The sequence below is a fragment of the Cajanus cajan genome, chromosome 5 (assembly GCF_000230855.2).
Source record: "Cajanus cajan strain Asha chromosome 5, NIPB_CcT2T_4, whole genome shotgun sequence".
NCBI lineage: Eukaryota > Viridiplantae > Streptophyta > Magnoliopsida > Fabales > Fabaceae > Cajanus > Cajanus cajan.
In genome coordinates, this window is record NC_138521.1 from 24,254,128 (window position 1) to 24,269,017 (window position 14,890).

The window sequence follows — 14,890 nt, forward strand, 5'->3', positions numbered from 1 at the left end:
GGGACCTCTACAACATACCCATGAAATATTTGAAATAGTATCATGCAAATTTTAAAATTTTCTTATGTGTAGAACGCTTCACAACATAGGTGACACATTTGCTAGAAGTACACAAATATCAATAGGACAATGTTCAAGGCAATGTCATACACCACCTCCAGAACATGTGTAATGGGTAGCCATTTGGAAGGAACGACAAAAAAAGTGATAATTAGTCAAACTATTTAGGGACCTCTACAACATACCCATGAAATATTTGAAATAGTATCATGCAAATTTTAAAAATTTCCTATGTGTAGAACGCTTCACAACATAGGTGACACATTTGCTAGAAGTACACAAATATCAATAGGACAATGTTCAAGGCAATGTCATACACCACCTCCAGAACATGTGTAATGGGTAGCCATTTGGAAGGAACGACAAAAAAAGTGATAATTAGTCAAACTATTTAGGGACCTCTACAACATACCCATGAAATATTTGAAATAGTATCATGCAAATTTTAGAATTTTCCTATGTGTAGAACGCTTCACAACATAGGTGACACATTTGCTAGAAGTATACAAATATCAATAGGACAATGTTCAAGGCAAGGTCATACACCACCTCCAGAACATGTGTAATGAGTAGCCATTTGGAAAATAGCCATTTGGAAGGAACGACAAAAAAAGTGATAATTAGTCAAACTATTTAGGGACCTCTACAACATACCCATGAAATATTTGAAATAGTATCATGCAAATTTTAAAATTTTCTTATGTGTAGAACGCTTCACAACATAGGTGACACATTTGCTAGAAGTACACAAATATCAATAGGACAATGTTCAAGGCAATGTCATACACCACCTCCAGAACATGTGTAATGGGTAGCCATTTGGAAGGAATGACAAAAAAAGTGATAATTAGTCAAACTATTTAGGGACCTCTACAACATACCCATGAAATATTTGAAATAGTATCATGCAAATTTTAAAATTTTCTTATGTGTAGAACGCTTCACAACATAGGTGACACATTTGCTAGAAGTACACAAATATCAATAGGACAATGTTCAAGGCAATGTCATACACCACCTCCAGAACATGTGTAATGGGTAGCCATTTGGAAGGAACGACAAAAAAAGTGATAATTAGTCAAACTATTTAGGGACCTCTACAACATACCCATGAAATATTTGAAATAGTATCATGCAAATTTTAAAAATTTCCTATGTGTAGAACGCTTCACAACATAGGTGACACATTTGCTAGAAGTACACAAATATCAATAGGACAATGTTCAAGGCAATGTCATACACCACCTCCAGAACATGTGTAATGGGTAGCCATTTGGAAGGAATGACAAAAAAAGTGATAATTAGTCAAACTATTTAGGGACCTCTACAACATACCCATGAAATATTTGAAATAGTATCATGCAAATTTTAAAATTTTCTTATGTGTAGAACGCTTCACAACATAGGTGACACATTTGCTAGAAGTACACAAATATCAATAGGACAATGTTCAAGGCAATGTCATACACCACCTCCAGAACATGTGTAATGGGTAGCCATTTGGAAGGAACGACAAAAAAAGTGATAATTAGTCAAACTATTTAGGGACCTCTACAACATACCCATGAAATATTTGAAATAGTATCATGCAAATTTTAAAAATTTCCTATGTGTAGAACGCTTCACAACATAGGTGACACATTTGCTAGAAGTACACAAATATCAATAGGACAATGTTCAAGGCAATGTCATACACCACCTCCAGAACATGTGTAATGGGTAGCCATTTGGAAGGAACGACAAAAAAAGTGATAATTAGTCAAACTATTTAGGGACCTCTACAACATACCCATGAAATATTTGAAATAGTATCATGCAAATTTTAGAATTTTCCTATGTGTAGAACGCTTCACAACATAGGTGACACATTTGCTAGAAGTATACAAATATCAATAGGACAATGTTCAAGGCAATGTCATACACCACCTCCAGAACATGTGTAATGAGTAGCCATTTGGAAAACAGCCATTTGGAAGGAACGACAAAAAAAGTGATAATTAGTCAAACTATTTAGGGACCTCTACAACATACCCATGAAATATTTGAAATAGTATCATGCAAATTTTAAAATTTTCTTATGTGTAGAACGTTTCACAACATAGGTGACACATTTGCTAGAAGTACACAAATATCAACAGGACAATGTTCAAGGCAATGTCATACACCACCTCCAGAACATGTGTAATGGGTAGCCATTTGGAAGGAACGACAAAAAAAGTGATAATTAGTCAAACTATTTAGGGACCTCTACAACATACCCATGAAATATTTGAAATAGTATCATGCAAATTTTAAAAATTTCCTATGTGTAGAACGCTTCACAACATAGGTGACACATTTGCTAGAAGTACACAAATATCAATAGGACAATGTTCAAGGCAATGTCATACACCACCTCCAGAACATGTGTAATGGGTAGCCATTTGGAAGGAACGACAAAAAAAGTGATAATTAGTCAAACTATTTAGGGACCTCTACAACATACCCATGAAATTTTTGAAATAGTATCATGCAAATTTTAGAATTTTCCTATGTGTAGAACGCTTCACAACATAGGTGACACATTTGCTAGAAGTATACAAATATCAATAGGACAATGTTCAAGGCAATATCATACACCACCTCCAGAACATGTGTAATGGGTAGCCATTTGGAAAATAGCCATTTGGAAGGAACGACAAAAAAAGTGATAATTAGTCAAACTATTTAGGGACCTCTACAACATACCCATGAAATATTTGAAATAGTATCATGCAAATTTTAAAATTTTCTTATGTGTAGAACGCTTCACAACATAGGTGACACATTTGCTAGAAGTACACAAATATCAATAGGACAATGTTCAAGGCAATGTCATACACCACCTCCAGAACATGTGTAATGGGTAGCCATTTGGAAGGAATGACAAAAAAAGTGATAATTAGTCAAACTATTTAGGGACCTCTACAACATACCCATGAAATATTTGAAATAGTATCATGCAAATTTTAAAATTTTCTTATGTGTAGAACGCTTCACAACATAGGTGACACATTTGCTAGAAGTACACAAATATCAATAGGACAATGTTCAAGGCAATGTCATACACCACCTCCAGAACATGTGTAATGGGTAGCCATTTGGAAGGAACGACAAAAAAAGTGATAATTAGTCAAACTATTTAGGGACCTCTACAACATACCCATGAAATATTTGAAATAGTATCATGCAAATTTTAAAAATTTCCTATGTGTAGAACGCTTCACAACATAGGTGACACATTTGCTAGAAGTACACAAATATCAATAGGACAATGTTCAAGGCAATGTCATACACCACCTCCAGAACATGTGTAATGGGTAGCCATTTGGAAGGAACGACAAAAAAAGTGATAATTAGTCAAACTATTTAGGGACCTCTACAACATACCCATGAAATATTTGAAATAGTATCATGCAAATTTTAGAATTTTCCTATGTGTAGAACGCTTCACAACATAGGTGACACATTTGCTAGAAGTATACAAATATCAATAGGACAATGTTCAAGGCAATGTCATACACCACCTCCAGAACATGTGTAATGGGTAGCCATTTGGAAAATAGCCATTTGGAAGGAACGACAAAAAAAGTGATAATTAGTCAAACTATTTAGGGACCTCTACAACATACCCATGAAATATTTGAAATAGTATCATGCAAATTTTAAAATTTTCTTATGTGTAGAACGCTTCACAACATAGGTGACACATTTGCTAGAAGTACACAAATATCAATAGGACAATGTTCAAGGCAATGTCATACACCACCTCCAGAACATGTGTAATGGGTAGCCATTTGGAAGGAACGACAAAAAAAGTGATAATTAGTCAAACTATTTAGGGACCTCTACAACATACCCATGAAATATTTGAAATAGTATCATGCAAATTTTAAAATTTTCTTATGTGTAGAACGCTTCACAACATAGGTGTCACATTTGCTAGAAGTACACAAATATCAATAGGACAATGTTCAAGGCAATGTCATACACCACCTCCACAAAATCCTATTATTGAAAACAACATATAGGAGGAAAATGTTGAACATTATCCCCAAACCTTTGAATTCATCCCATCACATGAACAATTTATGAACACTCCATACTTAACAAGTGGTGTTGGATATGACTTCATGAACAATTTAATTGAGGTTGACATTCAAACACCAGAATTTGTGTATGCTTACATTCAAAGCAAAAGTATCCTTCATTTGCATCAATTCATGAAAATGTCAATGGAGGCTCTAAAACACCCATGGTTGATAATGTTACAAGCTTTCATACATCGATGAAATCAAATGATGTCATTGCAAATGATGAAAATTGTAACTTTGACTATTAAATTAAACCCTAAAAATAACTACAAATATGTCGAAATCCAATAAGAAACAAACTTTCTCCAAGATGTGGTATTGATGGACACATGAACCATTAATTATTGTCTATAAATTTAATTTCAAAGTATATATAAAGTTAATTTATGTTTTTTTCTTATTTTGACATACGTGCTGTATATATTATGAATTTGATTTTCAAGCACGTATGAAAATTAATTATTTTATTTTTTATTTTTCTAGTATAATTGATCTTTTAAATTATTTTCGATGATGTATGTGTTCTCTTTATTTTAATTTTTATTACATAATAAATTTATATATCTTTAAATTATTTATAATCTCTTATAAAAATTTAAAGATAAAATAAAAATTATGAATTTACTTAGTTGCATATTAACTAATAGTTTAGACTAATAAATTAAATAGAGAAATATATATTATAAAATAATAATATCTTGAAAATAAAATTATATAAAAAAATGTAATTGAGAAATTGATTATGGATCAACTAAATTTTTAATGTATAAAAAAAATTAAAAAATCTAGGTGAGAAGTCAATTAATCGGTGACCAAATTTTCAGCATAAATAATAAAAATAACGCTATATATTTGAAAGTGTGATATTTTGATATAAAAAAAAATTAAACAATGGATTAAAAGAAAAATGAAAATATGACACGTGAGACGTCGATTCATCGTGCCATCACATTTGAAAACAAAATAGTCATGGAGAAAAACGACGTCGTGGCAGAGATTTGATTAATAATAAAAATTTATTTATCCTATAACATGGATAAAAGGTAGTGCAGCGGAGCAGAGGCATTGGCAATGGAGAAGCTTGCTTCTTCAACTGCAACTCTTCCCACTCAGCAATTCCTCTTTCGACTTCACCACTCTCTCTTTCTTCCCACCTTCACCACCTTCCACCGAAACCCCACCCATTCCCTCTCACACTTTTCTTGCCACACCAAACACCGTCGTTTTGAACCATCCCCCAACAACCAGGACCAGTTGTGGGTCAGCGAACAAGAGTTAGAGTTAGAGTTAGAATTGGAAGAAGGAGAAGAAGAAGATTTGTATTTGGACGATGATGACGACGACTCCTCGTTCTTGTCCCTCAGCGACAAGCCCGACAGGAACATTCCCTTGCTCGACGAATACGAGGCCGAGGAGCTCGACCTTGATTCCGCTCCCGACCACAAAAGCGGTTCGTCTTAGGGTTTGTTTCCTTTTTTTTTTTTTTTTTTTTTTTTTGCTTTTTTGTTTCTAAATTGGAGAGGTTAGAGTTAGTTGCTGCTTTTGCTTTTGTTGAAACTCAGGTTATGTTGCGTTACTTGGGAAGCCGAATGTTGGGAAGAGTACGTTAGCGAACCAAATGCTTGGCCAGAAGTTGTCAATTGTTACAGATAAACCTCAAACAACGAGGCATCGGATTCTGTGTATTTGTTCTCGCTCTGATTATCAGGTTTTCATCTTGGTGGAACCTAGCTCTTCTGTTTGGTTTTATCGGCTTGTGCCACGTGTCATGTTTGATTCTTATGATTTGTTATGCTTATTAATTAAATGTTTGTTTGGATTCATGTTGGATTTAAGTATATGTTAGCATGTTTCGTCTGACGTTCGAAAATTGATTTTTGGTTCTAAAGTTTATTTTTAGCATTTTGTTTTTCTGTTTGAGAGGTCCCAATTACCAAACCCACCTTCATTTGAAAGCTACAATTTGTTGCTTCTCAATGAATTGAGTATTGGAATGTGAACCTGTAGATTGTAACGTGCATTCAAACAGGCTATTGGGTTGAAACAGCTTTGAGTGGCTTTTGTGATGGACAAGCTATCGCTTTGAATAAGTTCTTGGCTATTTATCATCCTAGCTTTGAATTAACTAACATAAGATGGTGACATGCTCTTCTTAAGTTCTTAATTCTTTTTTAGAGATGAATGATCTTTCATACTGGTTTTTCACTTGAAAATATATGTTGTTAGATGAGGTGGGGTAATTCAATTGATAAATGGTTCTCTTTAATACAAATTCAGAAGTTCTTGTTCGTCAATTTTGACATATTGCATGTATCATATTCATGAACAAAAACCGCACAAGGCAAGAGTTTTAGCTATTTTACATGAGTAACATTAATACTAAATTTGCAAACTTAATGGATGTACCACAGAATTTATATTTTTCCATTTTCTGACCTTGGAATCTCTTGCAGATGATACTTTATGACACGCCTGGTGTTCTGCAGAAGGAAATGCACATGCTAGACTCAATGATGATGAAAAACGTCCGCAGTGCTGCAGTTAATGCTGACTGTGTATTGGTTCTTGTCGATGCACGTAAAGCTCCTGAAAAAGTATGGATCTACCTTTACAAAAATGTTTTAGGCTTTTTTTATTCCCTGTTTTTTCAAATTGGTTTCTATCTCTAGATTGATGAAGTGTTGGAAGAAGGCATAGCAGATCTCAAAGATAAACCCCCCACATTACTGATTCTAAACAAGAAGGACCTTGTTAAACCTGGTGAACTTGCAAAGAAACTTGAGGTTGGAACAAAGTAATTAGTATTTATGTTAGCATGTATAAGTTAATTCACTGGTTTTGCCATGTATTTTTTGTGTTTTATGTCTCAATTATTTCAAATTCATTGCAGTGGTATGAGAAATTTACTGATGTTGATGAGGTTATACCAGTTAGTGCCAAATATGGTCAGGGTGTTGAAGATGTAAAGGACTGGATACTGTCAAAGCTTCCCAATGGACCAGCTTACTATCCAAAGGCATGTCAAAAGTCATGATTTTGTTTCCCTCATTCAAGTTTTTTGCTTTGTCACTGATTCATTTCAGAGATAAAAACAGGTGCCGATTAGACCATAAAAGAACATTTTCTTCTGCTATTCTATGCCCGACTATGAAAAGAGTAAATGCATTTGATCAATGAGTTTTCCTTTAAACTGAAGTAAAAACCGGCTAGCTACCTTGGGGTTATGTTTAAGGTCATTGAAGTGAACCAGGCTATGTATATAAATGTTCAGTCACAATACACACGCATACTTGATTTATAACAGTACCTATTAATTTTTCTTCTTCTATAATGACAGTCAAACAAACATGCAACCAAGCCTTTTCCCACTATGTGGGGTCAGCTACGTTGATCCTGTGATGGCACAATGTTTAGCCGTGAATCATATTAATGTTAGCTTGCTTTCTGTATAAAGATGTGATATAAAAAAGATTAAGTGTCATCTAGCCTGGCTAATCAAATTTGTATATATATCCTACTTCTTGAGAAGCCATAATATTATGTTGCACCTTAGCATATTCATCCTGATTCATATTTTTTGTGACCTTCAATCCAGCAATCTCATTGTAATTTTCTTGTCATTATGCCAGACCACCTATAGGCAGAGTGGCATGCAATTCTAGACTGGTAGTGAGTGACATAGTAATGGTAATGGTATGGAGAATGCTTGTAGTGCTTGCTGGCAACCACTGTGTAGCTAGTTACACCTGCAGTGTAACCATAATGGTCCCTGTGCTGTAAGAACTTGAAAAAGAAAGCATTTCAAATGATATGTATCAATAATGACATGCTCCTCAGCTATACCATCCACATGTGCTAATAATGCACCATCACTAAATCGCCAATTGGGCAGACACCACTCCATTGAAATTGTTCCATTACTGCAAACAGTGTGCTATTGCCTATTGCTCTGTATATAGATTTCACCACGCATTGGTATAGTGTAGTGCAGATCCCCTCTGCTATCCTATTAGCAACTTTGGGTACAATAAGAACCTGAATATACCCCCTTGTCATTTCTTCTGCGTACTTGTTTCTTTCATGTGCTATGTCACCTTAATGTTGTTCCTGAATTTGCAGGATATAGTCAGTGAGCATCCAGAAAGATTCTTTGTAGCTGAAATTGTTAGAGAAAAGATTTTTATGCAGTATCGAAATGAAATTCCATATGCGTGTCAGGTAACCATCAAGTTCTCTCTTTTTTTTTCTTTTTTTTCTTTTCTGATATAGCCACCTTCCCCTCCCAAATTGAAGGAATAACTAATTTCTTTTTGTCAAAATATTTGCAATTTTTTTCTTACGTCCAATACTTTCAGGTAAATGTTGTAAACTATAAAGCTCGGCCTAATGCAAAAGATTACATACAAGTAGAGATTTTGGTTGAGAAAAACTCACAGAAGATTATCCTTATTGGAAGAGTAAGTCACTTGTACCAGAATTCAGTGGATCATTTGTGAAATTCTGGAATTTATCTGTACAGTCAGAGTCACAGCAATACTGCCAATGTTATTACTGCTTTTTTGGCTTTAGTTACTCTCTTTAACATTGAATTTCATAACATTATTGGAAAAAAAATTATATCTGTCTTGATGTTGACCCAGCCTTGCAACCAAAAGTGATCTCAATTTCCTGATATTTTGTTCATCTTTAATCATAGAAACTGTCTTTATTTGGTTAAAAAAATCAAAGTACTGCTAAAAGATGCCCTGCCCCCTTTCAAATGAACATGTATCTGGTGCATATTAAAGACTGAACAGTAACCACATATATGTTGTGCTCAACAACTTCAGGAAGGAAAGGCTTTGAAACTGCTTGCAATGGCTTCCCGCCTTGACGTTGAAGATTTTCTACAGAAGAAAGTTTATCTTGAGGTGCCGATTAACATAGTTTTTTATTCTGTACCTGTGCTACTCATTTTGAATCTGGACATGCATATTTTGCTGTTTAATCTTAAGCTTCAAGTGGTAATGTGGCATATATTTTACTTCTAGACCTTAACATTTACTCTATCTTGGTGTCTGAATTATGAACAGATTGAAGTGAAGGTTAAAGAAAATTGGCGACAAGATGAAGGGCTTCTTAAGCACTATGGTTATGGGGGTCAGATACGTGTTATATAACGTGAAGATGCCAAAAAAAAAAAAAAAACATTCAGCAGACATCTAACATAATATGTAAGTTAAGATCCCTTGCCACGGTTGCCAACAAAACATAATCTGTATATGATTTTGGCTGACACTAACCATCTTCTGTTCCTTGTAGGCATGTCAAATGATCCCTATTTGGTAAATGTGAATTAAAAATATGTTGAGTGGAAAATTTAAGATTTGGAAGCAATTTTGACATTAGCTATTCTTCCCTTTTCCCTATTACATTTACATTAATTTTGTTTTAGGTTGAATTGTAGGAATGAGAGTAAGCAGTAATGCTACTTATTCTGTTAAGGAAAAGCAGTTGTTAGGGTTCGTCTATTTATTTTGAGAATAGGAACTCTAGTTCATGTATAAACAGTGTATGTAAACTGCGTTACTCAATTGAAATTGTATGATAGTTGACAGGTGTCGCCACCCGCCGAAACGGACCTTGGCAATCGCGACGATGGTCGGACTCTTTTTAATGTTTGGAAAATGATGGATTGCTAGAACGACTTATTCTTAAACTGAGACCTTGTCGAGCTAACAATTTTATTAAATGATTCACCAATCCATGTTAATCTCAAGCGGGACCCTCCATAGATTAGTGGTTTTCGCAAAAGGTAGGGTTCTTGGAGTCGCCACCAATGTTTTACTCAAAACATTGGAAAAAGGGATAAGGCAATTGATTTCATAAATCAACCTTGGTCATTACAACCAGAGTCGGGTAAGGGAGTCGGTTACGTGCGGGGAAGGTGTTAGCACCCCACAACGCCCCTTTCGGGTTCCCTATGACGGATTATTTCATAAATAACAGTGCAAAATTACTAAATTACCCCTATTTATTATAAACGATTATAAATTAAATATCTACATGATGACAAAATTAAATATGCGACAATCAGAAAGCAATAAAAGAAGGGATTTTAAGGAAAACCTCTTGAAGCGTGCTTTTATATATCTAAACAGATGTTAGGAGGCTTTTTGGCGCTCCCTCCCACTACACGCTCGCTCGCTCCTTCCCTAAAAATTAATCTTTACTATGGAAATCAAAAAGATTTCCCTTCGACTAGTTTGAAACTCAAGCAAATGGCTCGTGACTCAAGAACTTCGTCGGATTGACTCTCAGAGCGATTTCTAGGGCAGAACACTGCTCAAAAACCCCAGAATACTCAAGGAGAGAGTCAAAACTGTGTGTAAAAGTGTCAAATGACGTCCAAATGACGTCCTATTTATAGGGATGAGGCGCAGTACGGCCCCTGGGATCAATACGGCCCGTATTGAGTTTTTGTACTTCAATACGGCCGTATTGAATTCAGTACGGCCGTATTGAAATACAGAAACTTCAATACGGCCGTATTGGTTTCAGTACGGCTGTATTGTAGTACAAAATGTGCAGTACGGCCGTATTGAACTCCAAGGAGGCCGTATTGAGCTCCAAACCTCCCACTTTCTTATTTTTGGCTACTCTAAGACCTCTAAACCTACAGATAGTCATCCTATGGTCTTCTGGGAGTCCTTCTGGCTGACTTTCCTTTGATCTTTGAGAGTCTTCGAGTCTTATTTCCGACCCGGACAATTTTAGGGGTCTACAGCTGCCCCCCCTTTACTTAGTCAAACGGCCTTTTGGTGTACCGTTTGATAAGTAAAGGAGTTGACCCAATTGTCCGGGGAATAAGCCATCCTTCCGACTTGTAGTGTCTTCAGGTGGGAAAATTGTTGAGTAGCCTCTCCAGGTTGAGTTTGCCCTCTCCAGGGTGAGTATTAGTCGTCGCCTCTCCAGGCTCATGCATACCTCCGTGTTCTTGACAACCTCGGGGTAGCTGAGTACCGCCTCTCCAGGCTATACCAACGTGTTCTTGACAACCTCGTGGTAGTTGCATACCTCCGTGTTCTTGACAACCTCGGGGTAGCCGAGTACCGCCTCTCCAGGCTATACCAACGTGTTCTTGACAACCTCGTGGTAGTTGCATACCTCCGTGTTCTTGACAACCTCGGGGTAGCCGAGTACCGCCTCTCCAGGCTATACCAACGTGTTCTTGACAACCTCGTGGTAGTTGCATACCTCCGTGTTCTTGACAACTTCGGGGTAGCCGAGTACCGCCTCTCCAGGCTATACCAGCGTGTTCTTGACAACACTGGCAGTTGCATACCTCCGTGTTCTTGACAACCTCGGGGTAGCGTGAGTTTGCCCTCTCCAGGGATTTGTGATGATTTTGTCTCCACAGTCCACGATGCTGCTTCGACGATTTGTTTTTGATTTTGGTGCCGCTGAGAACTGGATAACGCAGGGATCCGTCTAGGGGATGTGCAGTTACTCATAGGTTCTTGTGTCCCAACTTTCCATTGCGTAGTTGGTACCCATTGGGGAATTTCTGATTCCTTGGGGTGTAGACACAAAGATGCTCTTTTCTGATGTGAGCGATGCCTTATGATTGGCTGACGTCCTTTCGACGTTGGTGGAGTATCCCGGTTATCCTTATTCGGGTGACTCTTTTGATTTTCCAGTTTTTGTTGCCTCTATGTAGGCTATTATCCGCTGGGGGATTTTGTCATTAATTGTGATTAGCCTCTTCTGTTAGACAGATCATCTTGACGTTCAATGATTGGCTTGATGCCGAATTCCGCTTGGGGAATGATTATTGATCTTTTCGATTTTTTCTCTTTTTTGAAGGAGTGCCTCTGAGTAGGCAAATGTGGATTGAGGATTTTATGTATCCCAGAGTATTATTTAGAAAGCCTCTTCAGGCTTAGCTTCACTCATCGCTTGAGTTGGAAAGCTATCTTCCACTGAGGAAGTATGAGTCCTTTCGACTTGGATATTCTGTTTAGATGATCAAGCCTCCCTTGGGGAATCTTGCTTGATCTTGGTTTGATAGCTCTCACTGGGGAATTTGGTCCGTGAGTGGAAGCTGAGATATCTCTGGGGAGTATTATTTCGGCGAGCCTCTCCAGGCTCAATTATTCTGATGAGGGAGTATTATTTCGGCAAGCCTCTCCAGGCTCAGTTATTCTGAGAGAGTATTATTTCGGCAAGCCTCTCCAGGCTCAATTATTCTGTGGGAGTATTATTTCGGCAAGCCTCTCCAGGCTCAATTATTCTGTGGGAGTATTATTTCGGCAAGCCTCTCCAGGCTCAGTTATTCTGTACGAGTATTATTTCGGCAAGCCTCTCCAGGCTCAGTTATTCTGTACGAGTATTATTTCGGCAAGCCTCTCCAGGCTCAGTTATGTTGTACGAGTATTATTTCGGCAAGCCTCTCCAGGCTCAGTTATTCTGTACGAGTATTATTTCGGCAAGCCTCTCCAGGCTCAGTTATTTTGTACAATTTGTTGGGTTTTCTGTATTTTTGCCTTTTTTGTTGATTTTTGGCTTTTTCTGTATTTTTGCCTTTTTTGTTGATTTTTGGCTTTTTCTGTACGGAAGGATCTCAAACACACTCACAGATGAAGTATGCAGAGGAATGAAGATGTTGTGATGAATGAGAATGGGCCAATACGGGCCGTATTGAATTCAATACGCCCGTATTGGTGTGGACGTTATGGCCAATGCTACCGTATTCATTTCGGTACGCCCGTATTGAGTTGAAAATTTGTTCATAACCCTGATTTTAGTACGGGTGTACTGAACATGGTACGGGCGCATTGTTTTTTCTGAAGTTTGATTTTATTTTGTTTTTTTTTGTTTGTTTGTTTGTTTGTTTGTTTGTTTTTTTTTGTTTTTTTTTGTTTTTTTTGTTTTTTGTTTTTTGTTTTTTTTGTTTTTTTTTGTTTTGAATAAACAGAGGATAAGTGATCTTCCAGTACACCTATCATCTGTATGCATGTATGCGGTATGATGCACCTAATTCTATTTGATTCATTTTTCAAAAGAATTAACCGATGCGTTTTTCTGTTTGGATTTTTGCCATTCCTCTAGACGGGCTGTGCGTTGCCGATTTTAGTAACCGAGGAATGATGCGTGTTATATTGAGATGGGCGTCATCAACCCAGTGATCCTCCCCTTCCTTTAGAAGACATGTCAACCCTCCTATTGACCACTATATCTCCATGTTTCCACTAGATTATCCTAAAATCGCTTGGGACAAGAGAGAAAAGAAAGGAAAGGTATATATTTTTCGAAAGTTTGTGTTTTAGAGGGGTTTTTATTTTCATTTTGAAAAATGGTTTTTGTAAGAATGGCTGGCCAAGGTAGGCTTATTGTGTTTAGGCTTGTTTGATTAAACACTTATGAAGTTAAGCAAATCTTTTTTATTGACGCTGTGATTTGACAACTTAGATAGCTTCCCTTGAACCTTTCTTTTTGAATTCAGTTCATGGTACCATCATGGATTTATTTTCGTTTTTTGATTGTCCTTATTTTTGCCTAAAACACCCTTTTGTGGCGTTTTAGCGGACTTTTGTTTTTGTTTATTTTTGCAACCCTAACTTTTGCCTAGGTCACCCTTTCGTGGGATTCCTAGCGGGTCTTTTGCTCTTATTTTTGCGCAGCCCCCTTTTTGGGTTTCCTGCCGAGCTTTCTTTTATTTTAAAGGATTTCTTTTTATCCATGATGGCACTTGTCGAGGCCAAGGGAAGGTGCTCCAAGTTGTCACACACACTTCCACATAAAAATGATGCGGGTTTATTGTTATTAAGATGATTTTAACTTCATTCATGTTTATTCAAACAGGGTTTAAAAATAATGTGGTTTAGAATTTTATTATAAGCAAGAAGAGAAACAATAAGAAATAATAAAGAATGATTTTATTATAATCATAGTGGAAACATGTGCCCTATCGAGGCTCGGGGGTCGGGCTGTCCCCGAGGAGTAATCTCTAATAGTCATCAGGTCTATACATCCCTATCGGAAGGAAAAGAGCACTTGATGACGACGACCGGCCTTGACGCTTGTGAACCGGCCTTCCTAAAGATCTGGCTTAAAGAACGTCGAGAAGGATCTTTGTTCCTCTTCGTTCTTTGATCTTTATTAGGGTCATATCCTAACCCTTGTTTTCCCGGATTATCTTTGATAGTGGGTAGCTCGGGAATTCCTTAGGAATCCTTGCCAAGTCCTTGTCCTGGCAAGTATCCGTTCTTGGTGAGCATGGAGGCTACCTTCTTCATTTCTCGGGGAAATGTTTCGACATTGGCAATCTCCAATGCTTGGAAGGCGGTTTCTAAAGCTTCCTCTGCTGCATCCACGTAAGGTATGGTGGATGGCTTACTGATGAGTATGTCATCTTCAGCTTGTACAGTCACCAGCTTGTCACCCACTATGAATTTGACTTTCTGGTGGAGCGTAGAAGGAACAGCTTTCGCATCATGAATCCAAGGTCGGCCGAGGAGACAGCTGTACGCGGGAGTAATGTCCATCACTTGAAATTCGACGTTTGAAGATGGTGGGTCCAATTTGGATTGGGAGATTGACTTCTCCCACCACTTCTCTTTTAGAACCGTCGAAAGCTCGGACGATCATGTTGCTCGGGCGCATTTGGACTCCCTTGATTGCCATTTGATCGAATGTTCTTTTTGGCATCACGTTCAAGGAAGATCCATTATCTACCA

The 14,890-nt window shown here is 37.2% G+C and overlaps 1 protein-coding gene across 3 annotated transcripts; it reads left to right on the plus strand.

The window, feature by feature from the left end:
- Positions 1 to 5,204: 5,204 nt before the first annotated feature.
- On the plus strand, positions 5,205 to 9,839 carry LOC109791662 (GTP-binding protein Era-like protein). 3 transcript variants are annotated; one of them, XR_014434006.1, is made up of 10 exons: positions 5,205 to 5,622; positions 5,735 to 5,880; positions 6,626 to 6,766; positions 6,842 to 6,955; positions 7,063 to 7,188; positions 8,292 to 8,390; positions 8,528 to 8,629; positions 9,002 to 9,082; positions 9,245 to 9,385; positions 9,763 to 9,839. XR_014434006.1 is itself a non-coding variant. In XM_029269940.2 (9 exons), the coding sequence occupies exons 1-9, from the start codon at positions 5,244 to 5,246 to the stop codon at positions 9,329 to 9,331; spliced, it is 1,275 nt and encodes a 424-aa protein (XP_029125773.1). In that variant the 5' UTR covers positions 5,205 to 5,243; the 3' UTR covers positions 9,332 to 9,808. The 3 variants fall into 3 exon arrangements, 1 of the variants encoding a protein (XP_029125773.1); XR_014434005.1 differs by having other exon boundaries at positions 9,474 to 9,808; XM_029269940.2 differs by having other exon boundaries at positions 9,245 to 9,808.
- The last annotated feature ends 5,051 nt before the right edge of the window (positions 9,840 to 14,890 follow it).

Excerpts from the sequence above, each read along its gene's own strand:
- LOC109791662 (XM_029269940.2), top strand. The coding sequence starts at position 5,244 with ATGGAGAAGCTTGCTTCTTCAACTGCAACTCTTCCCACTCAGCAATTC. Across the intron at positions 6,956-7,062 it reads AACTTGCAAAGAAACTTGAG|TGGTATGAGAAATTTACTGA; the intron begins GTTGGAACAAAG and ends AATTCATTGCAG. Across the intron at positions 9,083-9,244 it reads AGAAGAAAGTTTATCTTGAG|ATTGAAGTGAAGGTTAAAGA; the intron begins GTGCCGATTAAC and ends AATTATGAACAG.